The 22,746-nt window shown below is 36.2% G+C and overlaps 1 protein-coding gene across 4 annotated transcripts in view; it reads left to right on the top strand.

The window, feature by feature from the left end:
• The window catches only part of SDCBP (syndecan binding protein), a 30,878-nt gene that overhangs the window by 6,393 nt on the left and 1,739 nt on the right, over positions 1 to 22,746 (top strand). Inside the window, exons 2-8 of one of the 4 annotated variants that reach the window (XM_050802267.1) lie at positions 5,645 to 5,710; positions 11,819 to 11,897; positions 13,145 to 13,254; positions 16,833 to 16,991; positions 18,963 to 19,138; positions 20,591 to 20,762; positions 21,840 to 21,931. In XM_050802267.1, the coding sequence (XP_050658224.1) occupies positions 5,660 to 5,710; positions 11,819 to 11,897; positions 13,145 to 13,254; positions 16,833 to 16,991; positions 18,963 to 19,138; positions 20,591 to 20,762; positions 21,840 to 21,931 (839 nt within the window). In that variant the 5' untranslated portion in view covers positions 5,645 to 5,659. Of the gene's footprint in view, positions 1 to 5,644; positions 5,711 to 11,818; positions 11,898 to 13,144; positions 13,255 to 16,829; positions 16,992 to 18,962; positions 19,139 to 20,590; positions 20,763 to 21,839; positions 21,932 to 22,746 lie in introns of all 4 variants that reach the window. The other 3 variants (XM_050802264.1, XM_050802268.1, XM_050802266.1) reach the window with 3 other exon arrangements.

Here is a 22,746-nt window from a genome sequence, read left to right as displayed (position 1 = left end):
GAAGGTGCAGTAGAAAGCTCACACACTTCTCCCCACAGAAATATTGATTCAATAACAATACACACACCAGAGCTCTTTGTAAGAAATCCAGAAACTAGTTAAGAGGCTCCTACATTCTAGGTGAGCAGTAAACCAACTGCAGTGAAGATGGTAGGAAAATTCATCCTACTTGCTCACCGTAGTTCATTCCCCTGGCTCAGCATGGCATGAGCGAGAGGAAACTCCAGGCTCCTGGTTTTTCCTTGGGGAGGGAAAGAGAAGACTGAAACATATGTTTGACATTCAGATTTTTCAGAGGTCTGCCCAAGGGTCTGGTTTTTATTTTGCCTCAATATAAGTTCTGACAGGAAAGGGCACCAGGTTGTGGGGTCATTGAAAACAAAGTTGACAGTTTAGCATGCACTCACCATGGTCCCTCCCCACCTCCAGCATGAAACCAGCAGGAGAAGATCCTCAACTCCTGGCTTCTCCTTGGGGAGACAAAAGAGTTGGAATGTGTGTCCAGTGTTTCACCTTTTCAGTGGGCTGAGGGACTGGCTTCTGTCTTGCTTGTCTTGGAAAGCTGACAGGAGCTGGTGTATTCCAGGTGCCCGGGAGCCACTGAGAAGAACAGAGAACTGGAAGACTTGTTTCTGCTCTAGAGGACCTATGGTAGGGCAGACAGAGGATGATACAGCTCAGCAGCCTGTCCCTAGGTATGGCATGAAAGGGGTTGGGGAGAGAATAGTGGAGTATGTGTCCAACACTTCAGAGAGCTACCCCCAAGGGACTGGCTTCTGTTTCACCTGACTTGGAGCACAGGCAGGAGTGGACATACTCTAAAAGCCCACTGACAGGAAAGGGCACCAGGTTGGAGGCCTCTGAAAACAAAAGAGAGCTGGGTGGCTTGCAGCAGCTCCAGAGAACCTGAAGTACTATAGACAGGTAGCACAGGGAGCAAAAGATTATGAGATCCTGAAAAAGGAAACCAGCAAGTTCATCTTGAGAATTTATACACACTGGTAGAGAAGAAGCATCCTCAGGAAAGGTTCAGAAGGCATGCAGAATCTCTAGTCAGGCTGATCAGTGAGGATCTTTCTCTCTACAGAGCCAGTCCACAAAGACTGGCAGGGGTGATATTTTTTCAAATGCTTGGATCCCAACATGATGTTAAAAGGCACACAAAGAAATAGGGAAACATGGCACAATCAAAGGGTCAAAATATCCAGAAACGTACTTTAAGGAAACACAGATATCTTTATTATCTCAGAAGGAATTCAGACTAACCACCATAAACATGTTCAGTGACCCAAGGAAAACGCTGCATGAACAAAATGGTGTCAACAAAGAGATTGAAAACATAAAAAGGAACCAAACAAACATTGTAACAGATGCAATATGCTTTGACCGAATTGAAAGATTTACAAGAGGAGTTTAGCAGCAGTGTTTTTCAAGGAGAAGAATTAGTGAACTTGAAGCCAGGTCATTTGAAATTATCCAGTCAGAGAAGCAAAAAGAAAAAGAATAAAAAAAGAATGAAGACAGCCTAGAGTAATAATGGGAGAGCATCAATTGTATCAATATAGATTGTATGGAAGTTCCATATGTTGGAAAGAGAAAGGAGCAAAAAGCTTATTTGAAGAAATAATGACCAAAACTTCCCAAATTGAAGGAAGGCAATGGACATCCAGATTCAAGAAGCCCAATGGACTCCAGAGTAGAACAACCCAAAGACATCCACATGGAAACACACTATAATCAAATTGTCAAAGAATTTTGAAAGCAGCAGGATAAGAACAACTTGTCATGTACAAAGGAGATTCTGTAGGACTCTAAGTGGATTTCTTAGCAGGAACCTTGCAGATCATAAAGAAGTGGGATGATATAGTCAAACTGCTGGAAGAAAAACTGCCAGCAAAGTACTGTATATGGCAAAGCTTTTCTTTAAAAGTAAAAGAGAAATAAGATTGTCAAAATCTGAGAGAGTTCATCACCACTATATCTGACTTAAATACTAATGGGAGTCTGTTAAATGGAAACAAAAGGATGTTCAATGTGAAAGTATAAAATTAAATGATAAAGCTATGGACAAATACAGACCTGCTTATTATTGTAATGGTGGTGAGTAAATCACTTATTTCTGATATATAAGTCCAAGACAAAAGTATAAGTGCCTATAACTGTAAAAATATTAATAGATGCACAACATAAAAGATGTAATTTGTGACATCAGTAATGCAGTATGGGGATGGATGAAAAGAAGCAGTATTGTATGCAGTTGAAGTTATCAGCTTAAAATAGATTTATTAGAAGATGTTTTATTTAAGCTCCATGGTAGCCACAAAGAAGATACCTATAGAAAATACACACACACAAATAAGGAATCAAAGCATATCTATTAAAAAAAAATGAAACAAAAAGCATGATGGCAAGAGAGGAAAGGAAGGACAAAAAAGTTTCAAGTTAGACAATCATTAACAAAATGTCATTGTAAGTCCTTCCCTATCAGTAATAACTTTAAATGTACTAAACTCTCCAATGAAAAGACATAGAGGGGATGAATGGATTAAAAAAATAAAACCAAGAGCCAGCTATACCCAGTTTATAAGAGACTCACTTCAGATTTAAGGACACCTTTTATTTATTTATTTATTTTTACAGAAATAGATATACTGATTCTAAAACTGATACTGAGTTGATAGGGGTTTAGAATAGCCAAAACAATTTCAAAAAAGAAGAAAGTGGGAGGATTCACATTAACTGATTTTAAAACTTAATACAAATGTACAGTACTCAAGACTGTGTGGTACTGGTATAAGGATAGACATATAGATCAATGAAATAGAATTGAGATTGCAGAAATAAGTGCATACAGTTATGATCAATTGATTTTCAACAACGGTGCCAAGACAATTCAAAAATGTTATTTTCAAAAAGTGGTGCTGAAATAACTGGGTTTCCACATAGATAATAATGAATATGGATCTATACCACACACTATGTACAAAATTAACATAAAATAGATCAAAGATATAAATGCAGGAATTAAAGACATAACATTTTTAGAAAAAAACAGAAGGATAAGTCTTCATAACCTTGAGTTGGGCAATAGTTTCTGAGATGTTATATCTAAAGCATAAGCAACCAAGAAGAAATATAGATTCAACTTCATCAGAATTAAAAACCTCATACTGCAAAATGCACTGTGAAAAAAATGAAAAGACAATCTTCAGAATAAGAAAAATATTTGTAAATCATATATTATAGTGGTGTATGATATGGTCTGAATGTTTGTGACCGTGTCCCTCCATTCATATGTCGAATCCTGTAATCATCAAGGGGATGGTATTAGAGTTACCATATGACCCAGCGGTTGCATGCTTAGCTATATTTCAAGAGAATTAAAGATGCATTTATTTAAAAAGTATATAAACTCACATATTATTTGCTAACAATGCAAATGCTCATTGGCATTTTTAACAGCATTATTTATAATAGCCAAAAAGTGCAAATAACACAAATGTTATGAGCTGATGACAGCAGAAATACAATGTGGTATACATACAGTGGAATATTATTCCGCTATGAAAATGAATGAAATACTGATAAATGCTCCAACACAGATGAACCTTGAACATATGCTATGTGAAAGAAGCCAGATGCAGAAGGCCACATATCCTAAGATTCTAGATTAAGTATCCAGAGCAGGTAATCCAGAGGCGAGAAAGTGTATGTTGCCTGGAGCTGGAAGGAGGGTAGAATGGGGAGGCATGCGTTTTCTTTTGGGGAGGATGGAAATATTCAAAGATAGGTAGTGGAGATGATTGTATAAGTCTGTGAATACATTAAAAACCATTGCATTGTATACTTTGAAAGGCTGAATTTTAGAGTGTGTGAATTATATTAATTAAAAAAAACTGCTGTCCAACTGGGAGACAGAGACCATATAGTGATTTTAACAGTGGAGGTTTAATACACAGAACTATTAGTTATAACATGATTGAAGAAATAGAGATTGACTTGTAAGAAGTAAAGACAACTTTGAAGAATACTGTAAGAGCAGACTTAATAAGTAGCCACTAACTCTAGGGCTGCTCCCTTACCTGGGCTGAGATCCAGGTCTGGTTGAAGAGGGGACAGATGGCACTGGACCTTGCTTCTGGAACTTCCCTGAAATTCTCTCTCTGGCGTTCTGAACCTTGGAATTTGCTGCAGAAGCCACATGACGGGGTTGAGAAAGTTGCTCTGGGAGATTCCTTGGTGGTGGCATTCTGCTGCAGAGTTACTCAACAGAGTGCTGGGGTTAGCTTCTGCATGCTTACGGAACTACTTCCTGCAAGTTGCAAGATGCTGTAGGAGCAGGTACTGCAGGAGTCTGACTAGAGTAGTACATTGGAACCATGAGGAGAAAACCTCTTCTTCCTACAGTGTACCTCCAGTTGCCTCTACTGACAAGGCTTAACATCATCCCAGCTGGTAACAGAGCAATGTTGAAAGAGCTCAGCTCCATTTTGGGAGAGAAAGCAGTAAGAAGTGGATTTGGAAATGGGAGGTAATAAACTGATACCTGAATCAGGAATCTTTTTTTTTTTTTTTTTTGAGACGGAGTTTCGCTCTGTCGCCCAGGCTGGAGTGCAGTAGCCGGATCTCAGCTCACTGCAAGCTCCGCCTCCTGGGTTCACGCCATTCTCCTGCCTCAGCCTCCCGAGTAGCTGGGACTACAGGCGCCCGCCACCTCGCCCGGCTAATTTTTTGTATTTTTTAGTAGAGATGGGGTTTCACCGTGTTAGCCAGCATGGTCTCGATCTCCTGACCTCGTGATCCGCCCATCTCGGCCTCCCAAAGTGCTGGGATTACAGGCTTGAGCCACCGCGCCCGGCCCTGAATCAGGAATCTTAACGTTAAACCATGTACCAGTTTAGCATATATTCTGTTTTATTGGGTTGAGTGAAAGTATCAGGTATTCATCTCAAAACAGCTAAATAAAATTTAAAATATGTATTCATATAATATGTTAAGAGAATTGTGTTTTAAATTATTACAAAAAGCAATTTATGATAACTAAAAAACATACTTTACTTAATATAGAAGTATTTTAAATGAAATGTAAAAATTTCCCTCTTATTCCTCACTCCTTTACCATCTGTCTTCTGAAGATAAATCTGTTAATTAATATAGTTTCTTCTATATACATATATGTGTGTATATATTTTTCTTAGTAATAGAGGTTTCATGTATTGTTACTGCATATGGTCTGCTTTTAGGCTTTTATTGTTAGAAGGAAATGTAGCTGTGTGGTGCCCAAGGGCATTGTACTAAGGGTAGTTTCGTAGTCCTGGCTAAGTTGCAAGTACTTGTGTAAGTTAGGAGTAAGTCACATAACTATTCTATTTGATTTTCTAAGTTTGTAAAATGAAGGGACTTTTACTTGAAAGGAATTTTAAAAATCGGTGATGGATATAGTTCAGTAATAATGTTAGGGGAAGAGAGATAGTTTGGTGATTCCTAAGTATCAGCTGACTTTTGGTATGGCCTATATATTCCTATTTTATAATATGTTTTGCAATTTAAATGTTTTTTATTGTGTTAAATAGTTATACGTGTTTATGTGTCTATTTCCATTTTCTGTGACATCAGAGTAATATAACTTTCTTTTTTTCTTTAGAAGAATCCTGCAAAAATGTCGCTCTATCCATCTCTTGAAGACTTGAAGGTAGACAAAGTAATTCAGGTATGATAGTTTAAATACTTTTTTCAAAACAAGCACAGTAACATCTTGCTTGAAGTAAAGCAAGATAGCTAAATGGCAGATATATTTGTTCATTTTTACACTTCATAAACCTTTCTTTAGTTTTATTAATTGCAGACTAAAAAGTTTACAGAAAAACTAGCAATTTTTTTTCATTTCACTGTGAATTAATAGGCATGAGATTTTTTTAATTTGACTTACACTTTTTACATGTAGCTTAATTTTCTGACTAAAATTTAAATTATATGTAACATTTGAGTTGACAAAATATGCTCCAATTTTTTAGATATTCATAGTTTTGTATAAAATTGGTATGTTTGTCTTTTGGATCTTTAGGTATGACCACTCTTTAAAGTAATTCTCTGCCTCCTAATTGAAGTTAAAATTACAGAAATAGTGGAGTACATGCTACTTTTAGAAGAGCAGTTATTTAAAAGCACAGGGAAAGTGTAGTGATTTCTTTTCTTTGAGAGATGAGCAGCAGACATTTCACTTGTTTATTCTCTAAATGACTGTGTAGAGATTGCAGTATTTCTCATTGCATTGAGTTGAAAATTTTTATAGTCCTTTGCATTTTGAAGACACATGCTTCTGCTTAAGAACAAGTGAGGAATTGGGACCAATTCTGGCTATTTGGGAAATTTTTGATAATTATTTTAACTGAGGATAATTTGTAGTATATGATGGATTTGTCTGTTTACGGTTAGCTTTCAACTTGATCTCTTTATCAATTTAGAATTTCTTCAGCTATTGTTTATTATTTTAATTTGACAAAATAAATGAAAACTCCTTACCTTGAAGATCATTTTATTGGTACCCTGTCTTCAGTTTACTAGAAAGTGAGATTTACTTATTGATAATTGAATTATGAACAATTATTTTCTATCATAGATCCAGTATGGATATTAAAATGAGGGTTGTAAAATCTCTGAAATCTACAGTTCAGCTGCCAAGGCTTTGATGCCTCAAAGTTTCACGTGGCCTATTCAGTCATCTTTTACATGTTCCTATCACTTCTTTAGTATTTTGTCAGTATTTTCTTCATATGGTTTTATTTCCACATAGTTCATCTAAACAAGCACTCTTTTTATTTTATTTATTTTATTTTTGAGACGGAGTCTCGCTCTATAGCCCAGGCTGGAGTGCAGTGGCTGGATCTCAGCTCACTGCAAGCTCCGCCTCCCAGGTCCACGCCATTCTCCTGCCTCAGCCTCCCGAGTAGCTGGGACTACAGGCGCCCGCCACCTCGCCCAGCTAGTTTTTTTTGTATTTTTCAGTAGAGACGGGGTTTCACTGTGTTAGCCAGGATGGTCTCGATCTCCTGACCTCGTGATCCACCCGTCTCGTCCTCCCGAAGTGCTGGGATTACAGGCTTGAGCCACCGCACCCGGCCCCCAAGCACTCTTTTTAAAAGACTTTTATCTGAAATATTTAGCTTTCCAGAATAACTGCTTAGCCACTTATATGACATCAACACATTAACTGATAAGGATTTTTAGGTGGACCCATAAGAATAACTAATCTGTTCTTTGTTTTCATCCTTTTTTTGTTAGGTTTTTATGGAATTGAATGTAAATTTACCATAGTCAGGTATGAGCTGAGGCTTTTGATTTTGAAAACAGCAGCAGAAGAAGAGTTGATATTGACAGATATTGGAATGAAAAATAAAGAGGGCTACAATCTGTATCATGCTGCCCTCTTCAAGCAGAAGTGAATTACATAGATATTTACATTAAAGAACCTTTTATGTTCAGAGCAGAAAGCAGCTGGGAGATAGAACAGTGAATAAGGAGTGGGAAACATGGTTCTTTTATTACCCCTGAATTTAAAAATATTCCTAATCTAGCCATTAAACTCTTTGGCTGTAGGTTTTGTTTTTTTTTTTTTTTTTTTTGCATCATTTTCTAAGGTGGATGATACTCATGTTTGTTTTTATTCTTAAGATTCCCCTGAAATGGTGTTATGAAGGAAGGTAGTATTCATTTTCTCATCTGCTGGCCTTTAACACCACAGCAAAGCTAAATTACAGCAATGAACCAACCATTCGTATTTTGTAAACTGTTCTGCAGTAGCCATTAGGCTGTGGCTTTTAACATCATACAGTCCCTAGACCTTTCTCTCCATTCCAAATCCTGACAAGAGCCTGTGGCCTGTGGTTTCCTCTACTTATGCAAAGTAAGCTTTTAATAAATAATGATATATAGAACCAGAGCTTATCAGTTTCCTAATACGGTGGGCAGAATTTGGCAGAAGTGATGCTACAAGCATGTTTTTTCCACATCCTTTCTGTTAATGGCAGAAATAATAGGCCCTGGCATGCTCCTTGGGGCAACTGTAACCCCTTTATTTTCAGTAGTGTCAGATTTCAAAGTAAGTTTGAAATAAGTAGCTACATTTAATGGTTTACAGTACTTAAAATTGGGTTACATGCTTTTGTTTCATTTTTACTGCAAATAACATAATTAAATTTATATAACTTTGTTTGCAGGGAGCTTTCTATATGTATTCTTCAGTATTCCTTGGATTAAAAACAATAGCAATGAAAGAATAGAAAATCATAACTACATACAAAGGAGAAGTATTTTAAATTAGTAAGCTGTGTTTTAGAGCAATTTTAGATTTGCAACAAAATTGATCTGAAAGTACGGTACACCCTCTATCATCACACATGCACAACCTCCCCAGTATCAGCATCTGCACCAGAGCGGTACATCTGGCTCATTAATATCACCTGAAGTTTACATATTTTCATTACATGAGGTTCCCTTTGGTGTTATATGTTCTATGGATTTTGACAAATGTATAGTGATGTGTATATAGTCATGTGTTGCTTAAAGACGGGTATATTCTGAGCAATGCCACATTAGACAGTTTGTTATGCAAACATTATAGAGTGTACTCCCACAAATCTAGATGGCATAGCCTACTACACATCTAAGCAATATGGTATAGTCTGTTGTTCCTATGCTACAAACCTGTATGATCCCACCTGTATGATAGAGTAACACTGCATGTTACTGTACTGAATACTGTAGACAGTTGTTACACAATAGTATTTGTGTATCTAAACACAGAAAAGGTATGGTAAAAATACGATGTAAAAGATTTAAAATGGTACATCTGTATATGGCACTTACCATGAATGGAGCTTCCAGGACTAGAAGTTGCACTGAGTGAGTCAGTGAGTTGAGTGGTGAGTGAATGTGAAGCCTAGGATATTACCGTACACTGCTGCAGACTTTATCAACACTCTGTACTTGGGCTGCACTAAATTTATTTAAAGATTTTTCTTTGTCGAATTATAAATTAACCTTAGCTTCCTGTAACTTTAATTTCTTAACTTTCTGACTCTTGTAATAACATAGATTAAGACACAATACATTGTACAGCTATATAAAATATTTCTTTATATCTTGTTTCTATAAGCTTTTTTCCTATTTTTTAAATTTTTAGTTTTTTAAAATTGCTTATAAGTTTGTTAAAAACTAAAACACACACTCACATTAGCCTAGGCCTGCACAGGGTCAGGATCATCAATATCACTGTCTTCCACCTCCACATTGTCCCACTGAAAGGTCTTCAGAGGCAGTAACATGCATGGAGTTGTCATCTCCAATGGTAACAGCGCCTTCTGGAATACCTCCTGAAGGACCTGCCTGAGACTGTTTTACAGTTAACTGTTTTTGTAAGTAGAAGGATATACTCTAAAGATAAAGTGTATAACACAGGAAATACATAAATGAGTAACATAGTCATTTATTATCAAGTATTATGTACCATGAATAATTGTAGGTGCTAGACTTTTTTATATATGACTAGCAGTGCAGTAAGCTTATTTACACCACTATGACCACAAACTAATGAGTTGTGTTACGGCAGCTATGATGTCACTAGGCAGCAGGAATTTTTTAACTCTCATGGGACCACTGTTGTATATGTGGTTCATCATTGATCAGAACATGCAGCACATGACTGTATACCATTGTAGCATTAGACAGAATAGGTTCACTGCTCTAAAAATCCTTTAATGCCTGTTCTTTCTTCCCTTCCAGAAACTCCTGGCAACCAATAATTTGCTTTTGCTTTTGTGTTTTTTTTAGCGTCAGGATGTTGCTCTGTTGCCCAGGCTGGAGTACAGTGGCACAGTCATAGTTCACTGCAGCCTCCATCCTCCTGCCACAGCCTCCTAAGTAGCTGGAACTACAAGCATACACCACCACATCTAGCTAGCTTTAAAAAATTTTTTTTTTCTCCTGAGACAGAGTCTTGCTCTGTCACCAGGCTGGAGTGCAGTGGTACGGTCTTGGCTCACTGCAACCTCCACCTCCTGGGTTCAAGCAATTCTCCCTGCCTCAGCCTCCCAGGTAGCTGGAATTTACAGGCACCCATCACCATGCCCAGCTAATTTCTGTATTTTTACTAGAGACGGGGTTTTGCCATGTTGGCCATGAGAAACATGACAACATGCCATGTTGGTCAGCTGAACTCCTGACTTCAGGTGATCTGCCCACCTCGGCCTACCAAAGTACTGGGATTATAGGCATGAGCCACTGTGCCCGGCCAAAACAGTTTTTTGCATAGGCAGGTTTTCCTATGTTGCCCAGGCTGGTCTTGAACTCCAGGCCTCAAGCACCTCTCCAACTTCGGCTTCCCAAAATGTTGGGATTAAAGGCCTGAGCCACCGTGCCTGGCCTTATATTTTATTATCTCCACAATTTTGCGTTTTTCAAAATGTCATAGTTGGAATCATAAAGTATGTAGCCTTTTCAGGTTGGCTTCTTTCACTTAGTAATATCCACTTAAGTTTCCTCCATGTCTTTTCATGTCTTTATAGCTCTTTTTTTTTTTTTTCAGTGCTGCACGGTACTTTTTTTGTTAGACGTGATTCAAGAAGTAATATAACAAGCCACTAGCTCCTTTTAGCTAATCGTGGTGAAAGAACTTTCAAAGTTCAACACATGTTCAATTTGTGGATTGTTCTTTACAGTTATAAAGATGTTCATGCTGTATTTTGTTTAAATCTAGAATGTTTAACAAATTATGAAATAATAAATATTAAAGGATAACTCAACAAGTATATCAGAACATATGACTTTAGTACCATTCAAACCTTTTGTAGGCTTTACTTATTTAACCTAAGCTTTCATATCTCCAAAGCATCTTTGGGACTACTCTTGACATTGATTTTAGGGCTAGGTTGAGATACTACTATGAACTTCATTTTTAAAATTACACGTTTCCAATAAAGTAAAAAGTTGGTAGAGATTGGTCATACAACTTATTACCAAACTTGTCTCTAATGACATATAGCTATTTCAGAAAGTAGATCTAATGGTAAAGGATAAAGTATTTCCATCAGTGAAAATACTTCATATGATATAGGCCATCGAGGCAGCCCTGAGAAGTGGATACTTGGTCATGAATAGCACTGATAAATGCTAGAGTGTCAGAGTGTGTCAGAATGATTTTGGCAAGTTTAACAGTTACAAATTATATTACCTTGTCATCATCCATTTATGTCAGTGATAAACTGTGCTATTTTCATAATTTCTGATATTCTAAAAGTGTTTAGCATAAATCCCTTGCTATACTTGCTGCGATGAAGATGATTTCAGTGGGACATGCTAAAATGGTAAATATTAGCAACTTAGTATTTATTTTTTAGGTGTTTTTCTGATATGTGACTTTTTATATGAATATGGGTATGCTTTTTTCTTATGCAAATAAAATATTTTTACTTGGACTAATTAGTAAAAGAATAATGAAAATGTAAAATTTATCCATTTTAGAATGCACTTTGAAAATATTTATTGTGGCAGCACTATGAAATACTGGTTATAAGACATGTAGAATAGTACTTCTACAATTTTTTTGTGATAGCCTTAAAAGTATTTAGAATATCAAATATAATTTTGATTTGCAGATTTCCTTTGAAAAAATGTATTGCTGACATGTTTGAAATTAAACTTTCTTACATAAATCTTCATTGTTTTAGTTTCTTTTTGGAAGTACTGGATTTAGCTTATAAATTATATAAGTATATAAAGTAAGTATAGTGTATTGTTACAATTTTCTTCTTTTCTTTTTCAGGCTCAAACTGCTTTTTCTGCAAACCCTGCCAATCCAGCAATTTTGTCAGAAGCTTCTGCTCCTATCTCTCAAGATCGAAGTAGGTTTATACTTTGAGTTCATTCTCTGTGAACAGAAATATTGTTATCTTCTTTTGCTCAAATAAGGAATCCAAGATTTTTTTTTCTTGACAGGCTGCATAAAATTGGTAGTTAAGCTCAAATAGTTATGAATAAGAAAAAAAAGTTTACTTCAAAAAATAACCCTTTTTCTAATTAAGATAGTGAACTGTGGATATGGGGATGTATTTCATGGCTTAATGAAAATTGATTTTAGACTGACTTGTAAATCCCTAACATGTGGCTGATTCATTTATGAATGAATTATATATATGAATTCACATGTAAGAACTTTTTGAATTCACATTTAAGAACTATCATCATGCTGCTGCTGTTGAACTTTCTGAATTGTCTTCTGTCTTTCCTATGGGAGCTTCTGAAATTTCCAACCACCTCCTCTTTGGGAAGCCTCTTAAATATTGAGGCCTTTATTCATTCTCTGTATCCTGTCTTTAGTCCCTTTTTCTTCAAGGTTCAGAGGGATTCAGGACAGAGCTTCTAAATACTATGACTTAAGATACAAAATAAGTGTTAAATAAATTTTGTGGCCTGTCATTTTGTCTTACAACAGTTTATAACCTTGCGTCATAGAAAATTCATTTTAAGTCACAGATAATTTAAGTCTCATGTAGAAAAGAGCTTTTGGAAATAGTATATAACTACTACCAGGTGAAATAATGTTAATATTTAAAAATACCATTTGCAGGATTTCATTGGAATGTAGTTAAAATTACTAAAATTGATAAGACACTAAATAAATTTACAAGCTTTCAAAAAAAGATTGTTCAGAAGAATCATTCCATAGCCCTGTTTACAGAATGAGTTATAAAGTAGCTGACTTGACAAATAGATATTTTGGTCAGTTGTTCTGAATTGGTAAGTGGTATTCTTACTAAATTCCTAATCAAGTAGGTTTATTTTAAGAAACAGGAAAGGCAAGATAGTTTATTTGGAAAAGTTATTTCTACTTTTGAGTGTTTAGGAATCTGGTTGTTTCAGTTCAGATGTCTTCATATTTTATGAATTTTAAACATTTTCTGTATTTTCCATTTCTAATGGTTACAGAGATGGGGAGATGCCTTTCCAAATTGCTACTTTAAATTCATTCTAGATTTTATAACTTAAGTATAATTTCGTTAATACACAGAAGCCCATAATAAAAGAAGTTTTCATTTTGTGTATTCTGTAAGTACTTTTTAATTTATTCATTCATTCATTTACTTATTAGATCTCTATCCCAAACTATATCCGGAGCTGTCTCAATACATGGGGCTGAGTTTAAATGAAGAAGAAATACGTGCAAATGTGGCCGTGGTTTCTGGTGCACCACTTCAGGGGGTATGTACAGTGTAATTAATTTTGAATTATATAAAACCATACTTTACATATTAATATAAGCTTTCCTGTTTGTGGCTAACTCAAAAATATACAACAGCATTGAACCTCACTTCGCAGAAATTTTAGACTTCCTTTTGGATATCGTTTCTTACATAGTCTACTTCATTTTGTGCTACACTGTTTTGAGTTTATTAGGATTTAGATTCAGATACCTTTTACTAGTTCATTCTCCTTTGTCTTCTGCATTTAGTCATTTACTAAGTCCTGTTGATTCTGTTTCTGTTTCTTGTATTCATTTTGTCTGTTTTTTATCCATTCTAGTCCTACTATAACCATATTCAGGGTTTCTATACTTCTAGCCTTCATTATTATAGTACTCTCTTAAATTTCCTCTAGTAACTTATTTCGATGGTACTAAGCTGTTGCTAAGTTAATCATTCTGAAATACACATATAGGTCTATCGTATCTTTGTTGCTCATAATCTTTTTTTTTTGTTGTTGTTGTTGTTGTTGAGACGGAGTCTCACTCTGTCACCCAGGCTGGAGTGCAATGGTGTGATCTCAGCTCACTGCAACCTCTGCCTCTTGGGTTCAAGTGATTCTCCTGCCTTAGCCTCCCAAGTAGCTGGGACTACAAGTGCGTGCCACCATGCCCGGCTAATTATTTGTATTTTCAGTAGAGACCGGGTTTCACCATGTTGACCACACTGGTCTCAAACACCTGACTTCAGGTGATCCACCTGCCTCGACCTCCCAGAGTGCTGGGATTACAGGCATGAGCCACTGCGCCAAGCCTTTGCTCTTCAGTCTTTTAACATTCTTTTTGAAATCCAAAGCTCCATGTAATTAGACTCCATATTCTAGCTTAATTATAATGGATCTGATAACCTTTTATTAAGGTTATTGCTATGACCATAGCACTTTGTGCCACTTATTATAATTGTAGTTAAATCTGTGTCTGTCTTGTTGCCATATCCCAATGCATATACAGTACCTAGCATGTATGTATTTACCAAATATTTATAGAAAACTTGTGTTAGTGGTGATGCAGTTGGGAAAACAAATAATAGTAGGTATTTTAAGAGGTTGAAAAATTGAAAAAAACATAATTGCAGATAGCTAGTTGCTTCTCCTAGGACTGGGATGACACAGGGGAGAGACTGGAGTTAGCAGAACCTAGAACCTTGAGGGAAGAGCCCTGCAGAGCTGGGACTCAGACCTCGAATGAGGGGACACTACTGGTGCCTCTGAGGGGTTGTAATGAGGCTGGTTCTGGGAGTGTCAGTAAAAGCTGCAGACTGGAACCAACTGCTACTGCCAGGGTAAAGGGCCAGGCTTACACAGTACTGACAGGAGCAGGAAGCACAAAGGAAGGAACGAGGTGCTTGTCACTCCAGTCACTGACAAACAAAATTATAATTTGCACAGTTAGGCCCAGCATCACCAAGTAGAGTCTAGAAGGGTGGATTTGGAGCTGACAAATAGTAGCTTAATATCTGTTACCACCTACTCCTTTGACTACTAGTATATCCACACACTTGTACAGATACTTGAATTTCATTTGACAACAACAACAACTTTATACTTTCTCCTTAAAAGATGAACTTCTTCATAAAATCAGAGTTCAGCAAACTTTATAAAGGGCTTCATAATAAATACCTTAGGCTTTCATGGTCACTTATGATCTTTATCACATATTCTTGTTGTTTTTTTGTTTATAATCTTTAAAAATATAAAAATCATTTTTAACTCAGGGGTGTACGAAATGAAGCCATGTACCCCTCGATATAAATGAAGTTGCTCTCACCCTTTCTCTAGAAAGGGATGATACCAGTTAATGTGGCCATCTCTGGGCAGTGGTCATGGTATTGATTACTATATGATATTAATTACCCTTATAAGTATTCACATTCACAACAGAATATTTTTAATTTAAAGGCAAAAGTGTAAAGTTAACCACTACTAGCAATTCATACATAAAGGTAAAAGGAGGTATAGAGGAACAGAAAGATTAATTGCTGTATTTACAGGAAATATACAAATACAAAGAAGAGAGTCATAGCTGCTCTGATTCTTATTTTAGTAACTGATCATGAGGCTGTAGTTAAAATTTAGAACTTCCTTTGTTCATTAAATGGATGCTTAGATCCCTTTGCCCTTGGGCAATACTTCAGCTGGTCTTTTTTTAAAAAAAGTTAATACCTAGAAGGGTGACCTAAACCTTCATTTTTTGTGTCTGCATATCCAGGGTTCTTCAGTGCGCCACCTTTTCTTTTTCTTCTGTTTTATTTTAAATTAATTTGTTGCTGGAGATTTCTGTTAACTCTTCATATCTAGTGAATTTTTCATTTCACATATTTTATTTTTCTTCTCTTGATGTTCCATCCGGATCTTCCTCTCCCCAGCTATTTATTGAGGTATAATTAACAAATAAAAATTGTTTATATTCAACTGTATATCTCAATACAACTTGATGTATTGATAAACAAACACACACAAACACACACACTGTGAAATGATTACCACAGTCAAGGTTATTAACATATCTGTCACCTCACATAGTTATATTTCTTTTGGTGTGTGGTGAGAACACTTAAGATGTACTCTTAGCAAATTTCAAGTATACAGTACAGTATTATTAACTATAGTTACTATGCTGTACATTAGATCTGTAGAACGTACTCATAACTGAAAATTTGTACACTTTGACCAACATTTTCTCATTCTTTGCCCTGCCCATCCCCAGCCCCTGACAACCTCCCTTCTAGTCTCTACTTCTGTGAGTTTGACTCTTTTCAGATTCCACGTATAAGTGAGACCCAGACGGTACTTGTCTTTCTGTGTCTGGCTTATTTCACTTGGAATAATATTCTCTATGTTTATTCATGTTGTCCAAATGGCAGGATTTCCTCTTTTTAATGGCCTAATATTGTTCCATTTCCTTTTTGGTTGGGGAAAGGTTCCACTTAAAATAAGACACCAGTTTTGGTTAGGAAAACTTGAAAAATTAGAAACTTGTAACATGGTACCTGACACAGGTCCCTAATGTAGGTAATCTGGAGCATTCTGGTTCGTGCATATGATTTGTTAATCATAATAATAGATGGTTATTAGAGGGGAGGAGACATAATAGTTGACTCTCTTTTGTGTGCCAGTGCCCATGCACTTTTCATTTAATCCTCCCAGTAACACTGAGGTAAGAAGTTTGCCTCTTGTTTGGAAATTCTGAAAGGATAAGCAGATTGTCAAAGATTGTGACATAAAGAACCGTCTGGAAAATATTTCAAAAGTATATGGCCTTTAAGTTCAAAGATAATACATTTGAGATGAAGACAAGCCAATATACTGGTGAAACAAATGCCAGTGAATTTAAAGGACAAGAGAGAGTCATTGAATCTGTTAGAGATGATATGTGTGGGAATAAGTTAGTGAAGAATTAGTAATAGAGCCAGTGCCATTTTCATAGACATCAAACTTTATCTGAAGGAAATTATTTGTGGATTGCCCAGTTAATTATCATTGTTCTTTTCAAGGAGTGTTTCTAAATATTGACACATTGTATACGGTTTTGTCAGCAGTTGGTAGCAAGACCTTCCAGTGTGAACTATATGGTGGCTCCTGTAACTGGTAATGATGTTGGAATTCGTAGAGCAGAAATTAAGCAAGGGATTCGTGAAGTCATTTTGTGTAAGGATCAAGATGGAAAAATTGGACTCAGGCTTAAATCAATAGATAATGTAAGTATTTTAAATACCTATTTGAATTTGTCTAAATATCTTACATAATTGATTAACGTTAAAATAATTTGAAATGGAAATGCTTTGATTATAATAGTGCATCTGTTGTTGAGAATATTTTAAATCTACTAACTTAAATTTGTTCAGTTGGGGACGTTCTATTTTGCAGAGGCATAGCTGGGACTTCCAACCACATTACTTTGAAAGATGTTTTTCTTTTCTGAATATTCTAACTGGAATACATTTCACTGGCCTACGTATATTATAATGTACTTTGTATAATAGAATTGTGGCAATTAAATAGAGCAGATGTGAAGGTTAAGAAAAAACTGACCAATAATAGTCAATGTCGGTGTGCCTTTTTTTTTTTTTTTTTTTTTTTTTGAGACACAGTCTCGCACTGTCGCCAGGCTGCAGTGCAGTGGCGCGATCTTGACTCACTGCAACCTCCGTCTCCCAGGTGTGTGCGCATTTTTAAACCAAATGATCGGTATTTAACTTGTGAGGTGGTTTTTGCAGATTTGTTATTAACATCCTTCATATTTGAATTTAATAGGTCATTTTTTGAGTTTTTTGAGTAAAAGTTTCTTTCTAATTAGGGCAGCCATTACTTTATAATTACCTCTCACCTTAATATACTGAATATATGAAACAGGGTTACTCTCTGAGGAACCATTTAGAATTGTTAAGGACGTGCTGAGTCTTTACCCCAATTTACAGTTTCAGCCATTACCTTATTGGATTCAGTTTCAGTCATACATCTGTAGCTTAGTGCATCCAGACTTTCAACACAGAAAATGGTAAGTGTGGTGCACTGCTGTAAATGGAGGAGGCTGATCTTGGCAGGAAGCCCCAACCCTGCCTGCCCACCCAGGGGGCTGAGGCCATCGATGATGGCCTTGCTCACTTGTATCTTATTCAAAATACATCTGTGTGCTTGGTTGGGATGCTCTGACTTTGCTGCCCTTTCTCCAAAATCTTCAGGGAATAGAGGATACTGCTGCCCCTTCCGCCAGGATTCCTCTTGTGTTCTTTCCTCTGTCCTAAAGAGAAAAGATACTTTTCATAGGCCCCTTGGCCCCACTGTAGGAAATACTTGCAGTGGATTTGTTCACGTGGCCAAAGGGCATTTTTTTCTTATATGGGGTGCTACCTAGTTCTTGCTTATCACTCTACAATGTAACAGATGCGTGATAGAAATATGTGACCTAGCTTAGGATTGAGGTAGATGCACTTACATTTTATTTACCAGGCTTATTCTTCTTTTATACTTATCTATTTATATTTTGTTCAACTTCTGATTGAGATTTTACGTAAGTAAAAATATCCATGTAAGTAGTTATTTGTTAACAGTACTTGAGTTTTCTGTATTTATTTGTGTGTTCTTTATAAGCCTGTACATGTGGATTTAATATGCCCATCTTTTTAGTCTGACAAACTTTAATCTTACTTGATTATACACAATTTAGCCAATGGGTAAAGGAATGTTTCAGCTCAAAAGGTAGAATTATGACCTTAAACTGTCATTTATTAAGCTGTAAAAGAACTCACCAAACTTTTTAATATGTGACTTGCTTTTCCCCTAAATATGATTATGGACTGATAATCTGGTATTCTATCAGACTCATTAGACACTTGCATTTATTAAAGTTGTCCCACTCTATTTTCCTTAGTTTTGTATTCCAAGATGAAAGGGGGGATTGTGGTTGGTCAGGTGGGTTATGATTTGGTATAAAAATTGCCATTGAAATCTCACTTTTTTGCCGTATTCTTTGGAGTTACTGTCTTGATAAATTTTTCAGTTTCTTTTGAGGTGATAACTGGATAGACTCCTATAGTTTTTCCTTTTTTTTTTTTTTTTTTTAATCACTAAGGTAGAGTTTTTAACAAACAGTTGTTTCCTAATTTTCCAGCATTTTAAACCGTATCATAGTAGTGGTAAATGACGAAAATTATTTTCTTATTATCTAGGGTATATTTGTTCAGCTAGTCCAGGCTAATTCTCCAGCCTCATTGGTTGGTCTGAGATTTGGGGACCAAGTACTCCAGATCAATGGTGAAAACTGTGCAGGGTGGAGCTCAGATAAAGCGCACAAGGTGCTCAAACAGGCTTTTGGAGAGAAGATTACCATGACCATTCGTGACAGGTAAGCTGTTACTAAACAGCTCAAATGAAAATTCAATACTAGTTTTCCATTTTTTTGGGCTTTCAGAGTCTGTGAATGTATTATTTTGTTGCAGAAAATGATAAAATGTTATTGATGAGCCTTACAGTCTTGCAGCTGTGTGGTGCAGACTGTTTGTTTGCTTGTTTTTAAAGCATGTTTTTAAAGCATTCTGATATGATACCTTATTTCAGAATTTATAGGACAAATCTCTCTAGAAAATAGAAAATGTATGTTGGAGAAGTAACTGAGTAGCAGGGTATCTCTGAGCTCACTTTCCGACTTACTGCTTAGATACATCTGGCCTAGTTTTATCAGGACTCTCAAATTGTAGACATACTATCACAGTGGTGCCTCATTGTGAGGGTCACAGCCCATGCAGACTTCCAAGTAGTGTGGGAGTTCTGAAAACCGTATCAAGACTTTTGGGTAGTTATGAAGCAGTAGTTTCCAAGAACATGGAATATTCTGTTTAGCAGCTCATTCACTTAGACCTTAAACATTTAGCACATGAAACAGGGGCCTCCATTTATTTTCTTGTCTACTCCTTACCCAATTAAGGGTAGACCTATATCACATTGCTATAGTAAGCTTTTGAGTTTTTGTTCCTTCTCAGTGAAACTTCTGTTTTATCTTTGTGTTTCCAGTTGCTCATTCAGTTTAGGTATTTAGTAAATGTTTCAGATGAATGTCCTTTTTACTGTAAGCAGAGTTTCAAAGAGTAAGTTGTACTAACAGGAAGAAATGCCTCTTCTGAATTTAATATTGTAAACACAAGTTTATCATAAAACCCTTATGATAACATGATAACAGAGTTTATAGAGAATCAAGCAAACGTAACTGGTGTAACAACTTTAGAGGGACAGCTGGATGCCTTTTAATAATAGCTGCATGCCTTCCTTTCCAAAGGGGCTTGAGGAACTTAACGTCTTACTGCTGCTCTAGTTTTTCTTTTCAAATATAGCAGTGTATAAAATTTTCAAAGTCAAGTTGTGAGAAATATTTTAGAGGTTTTAAACAAAAGAAATAGTTCCTAAATATGATTTGGCTGTAGAAAATACCAAAAGTTAATAAAAAATAAAAATTATTTTTACCACTGTGATTTAGTTAAAAAGCTTATCTTATTCTTAATGCTGTAAAGTCTGATTAATTATAAAGGAAAAACATTGATAAAACCATATAAAGCAGTTGTCTTTGATACTTAAAGAAGGAAATGTTGATTAGTAAATCAGTCAAACCATAATGAATAAACTTAAAAAAAAACTTTTACACAAAGATGTTCTGTGAATGTATAAAATCAGAGCTGTAAGTTGCTCTTATTAGAAACAGTGTTTATTATAAAAGTGTCCAATATGGCAACATTTATGGTATATGAAATCCATTAAAATGTTTACCTTAGAATTAAGTTTTTAGTATAACCCATTATGTTTGTAGGCCCTTTGAACGGACGATTACCATGCATAAGGATAGCACTGGACATGTTGGTTTTATCTTTAAAAATGGAAAAATAACATCCATAGTGAAAGATAGCTCTGCAGCCAGAAATGGTCTTCTCACAGAACATAACATCTGTGAAATCAATGGACAGAATGTCATTGGATTGAAGGTAAGGAACAGACTTTGTGCCATGTTCTGCTGCAGTTTTAGAAAATGTCTGTCTTTTGACTGTATTTAGGTGGTGCTGTTTTCAGTGACTTAGGTGGGAGATGGGGAACGTGGGGCCTGGGTTCTTGCTCTAGCCAGTCACGGGAATTATTTGGGCTGTTATCTAGAACTACAGTTCCTATAACAAGGGGGGTGGAATCAATGATTTCAGAAGTACCTCACACTAGAATTCTGTGGAAATATGGGCAACAAAGATTTTTATGACATTCTAAATGAATAGTTGCCCAACATTTCTCAATCCAGGAATACAAGGAAATGAATAATAGTTTTGGTTCATATTAATACTTTATTTTTATAGTTTTTCTCCTCCACAAATTCCTAAATAAGTCTGTCTTAAGGTCAAAAAGTTTTAAGCATGACCTCCTCATTTCGTAGACTTTGATTTAGAATACACAGTTAACTAAGAGGAGATGGTAGTATTGTATATGGGGAAAATTATTTAATATTCAGAAAGGAAAAGGGTTTTTTTTTTTTTGACTAAAATATTCAACTCAGTTTACTTAAGCAAACTGGTTACTAGCTGTAAAATAGTGTACAATTAAACTTGGTAAGAAATACTAGAAAAAAATGCCGGGCGCAGTGGCTCACGCCTGTAATCCCAGCACTTTGGGAGGCCGAGGCGGGCGGATCACAAGGTCAGGAGATCGAGACCACAGTGAAACCCCATCTCTACTAAAAATACAAAAAATTAGCCGGGCGCGGTTGTGGGCGCCTGTAGTCCCAGCTACTCGGGAGGCTGAGGCAGGAGAATGGCGTGAATCCGGGAGGCGGAGCTTGCAGTGAGCCGAGATCGCGCCACTGCACTCCAGCCTGGGCGACAGAGCGAGACTCCGTCTCAAAAAAAAAAAAAAAAAAAAAAAATACTAGAAAAAAATTAGAAATACCAAGCAGGATTTTAGAGATCTTAACAAAACATAACAGGACATATATTTTGTATTTCTTTACCAAGACTGGCATAATTTTGTATTTATTAAATAAAGCCTCTGTGGAATTGATTTTTAATATGTGTTTTTATCAGGACTCTCAAATTGCAGACATACTATCAACATCTGGGACTGTAGTTACTATTACAATCATGCCTGCTTTTATCTTTGAACATATTATTAAGCGGTAAGTAAACAATTCCTCAACTTAATGCATATGGTCGTGTGACTTAATGTAAGCACTATAGTTTAATTCTCAGCCCTTTGGGTCTTTTACCTAAGGAATGAATACTGGTGTTTATCTAGAAATTTGAAGTAAGTTATTTAAGTCAGCGGGGTTGGTAAGGATGAGCTCTTACAACTTCCCAAGTATGGAATAAAATCCACATATACTTTCCTCAGTTTTGATATTGCCTAGTAGAAGAATGCAAGGAAAAGTGGGCATGCTTTTAGCTTTCAATTTGCAGTACAATTGACTGCAGTTGTACTGCCTGCCACTCCTCTGCTCAGTATAAATATAGTTGTAGTGGTTCGTAATGGAGAATTCTTGCTGGTGGAATGCTAGGAGTAAGTTTCCCTTCTCTCCAGAATCTCAGGAAGCAGATAGACATGTGTGGTGTGTTGGTGCTATCTGTGCTCAGGAACTGAGGATTAGAAAGCCAAGTGATCAGAAATGAAAAGAGGTAACAAGGTTACTTCTATACAGCTTTTCGTATCCTAGCATCTACCATAGCTGTTTTTGTCAAGCCAGCTTGGAATCCTTCTTTCAGAACCTCTATCATGCATGTGAAAATGAGATTTAAAAGATTCATAAACATAACCATTGTAATGAAATTTGTATGTTGGCTTCTGGATAGAATGCACCTCCCTACGCTTCGAGGGGGTAAAAAGGAGTTATTGTCATGACTAATTGTTCTAAGGTTCTCTTTTTTTAAATCACTGATGGATCCCTCTACCCCAACTCATCACAGCCTTGTCATTTTCTGTTTTTTAAAATTCACC

This window comes from Macaca thibetana, chromosome 8, assembly GCF_024542745.1.
Source record: "Macaca thibetana thibetana isolate TM-01 chromosome 8, ASM2454274v1, whole genome shotgun sequence".
Lineage (NCBI taxonomy): Eukaryota > Metazoa > Chordata > Mammalia > Primates > Cercopithecidae > Macaca > Macaca thibetana.
The sequence above is the reverse complement of the archived record's forward strand: the minus strand, read 5'-3'. Positions and strand labels throughout refer to the sequence as shown.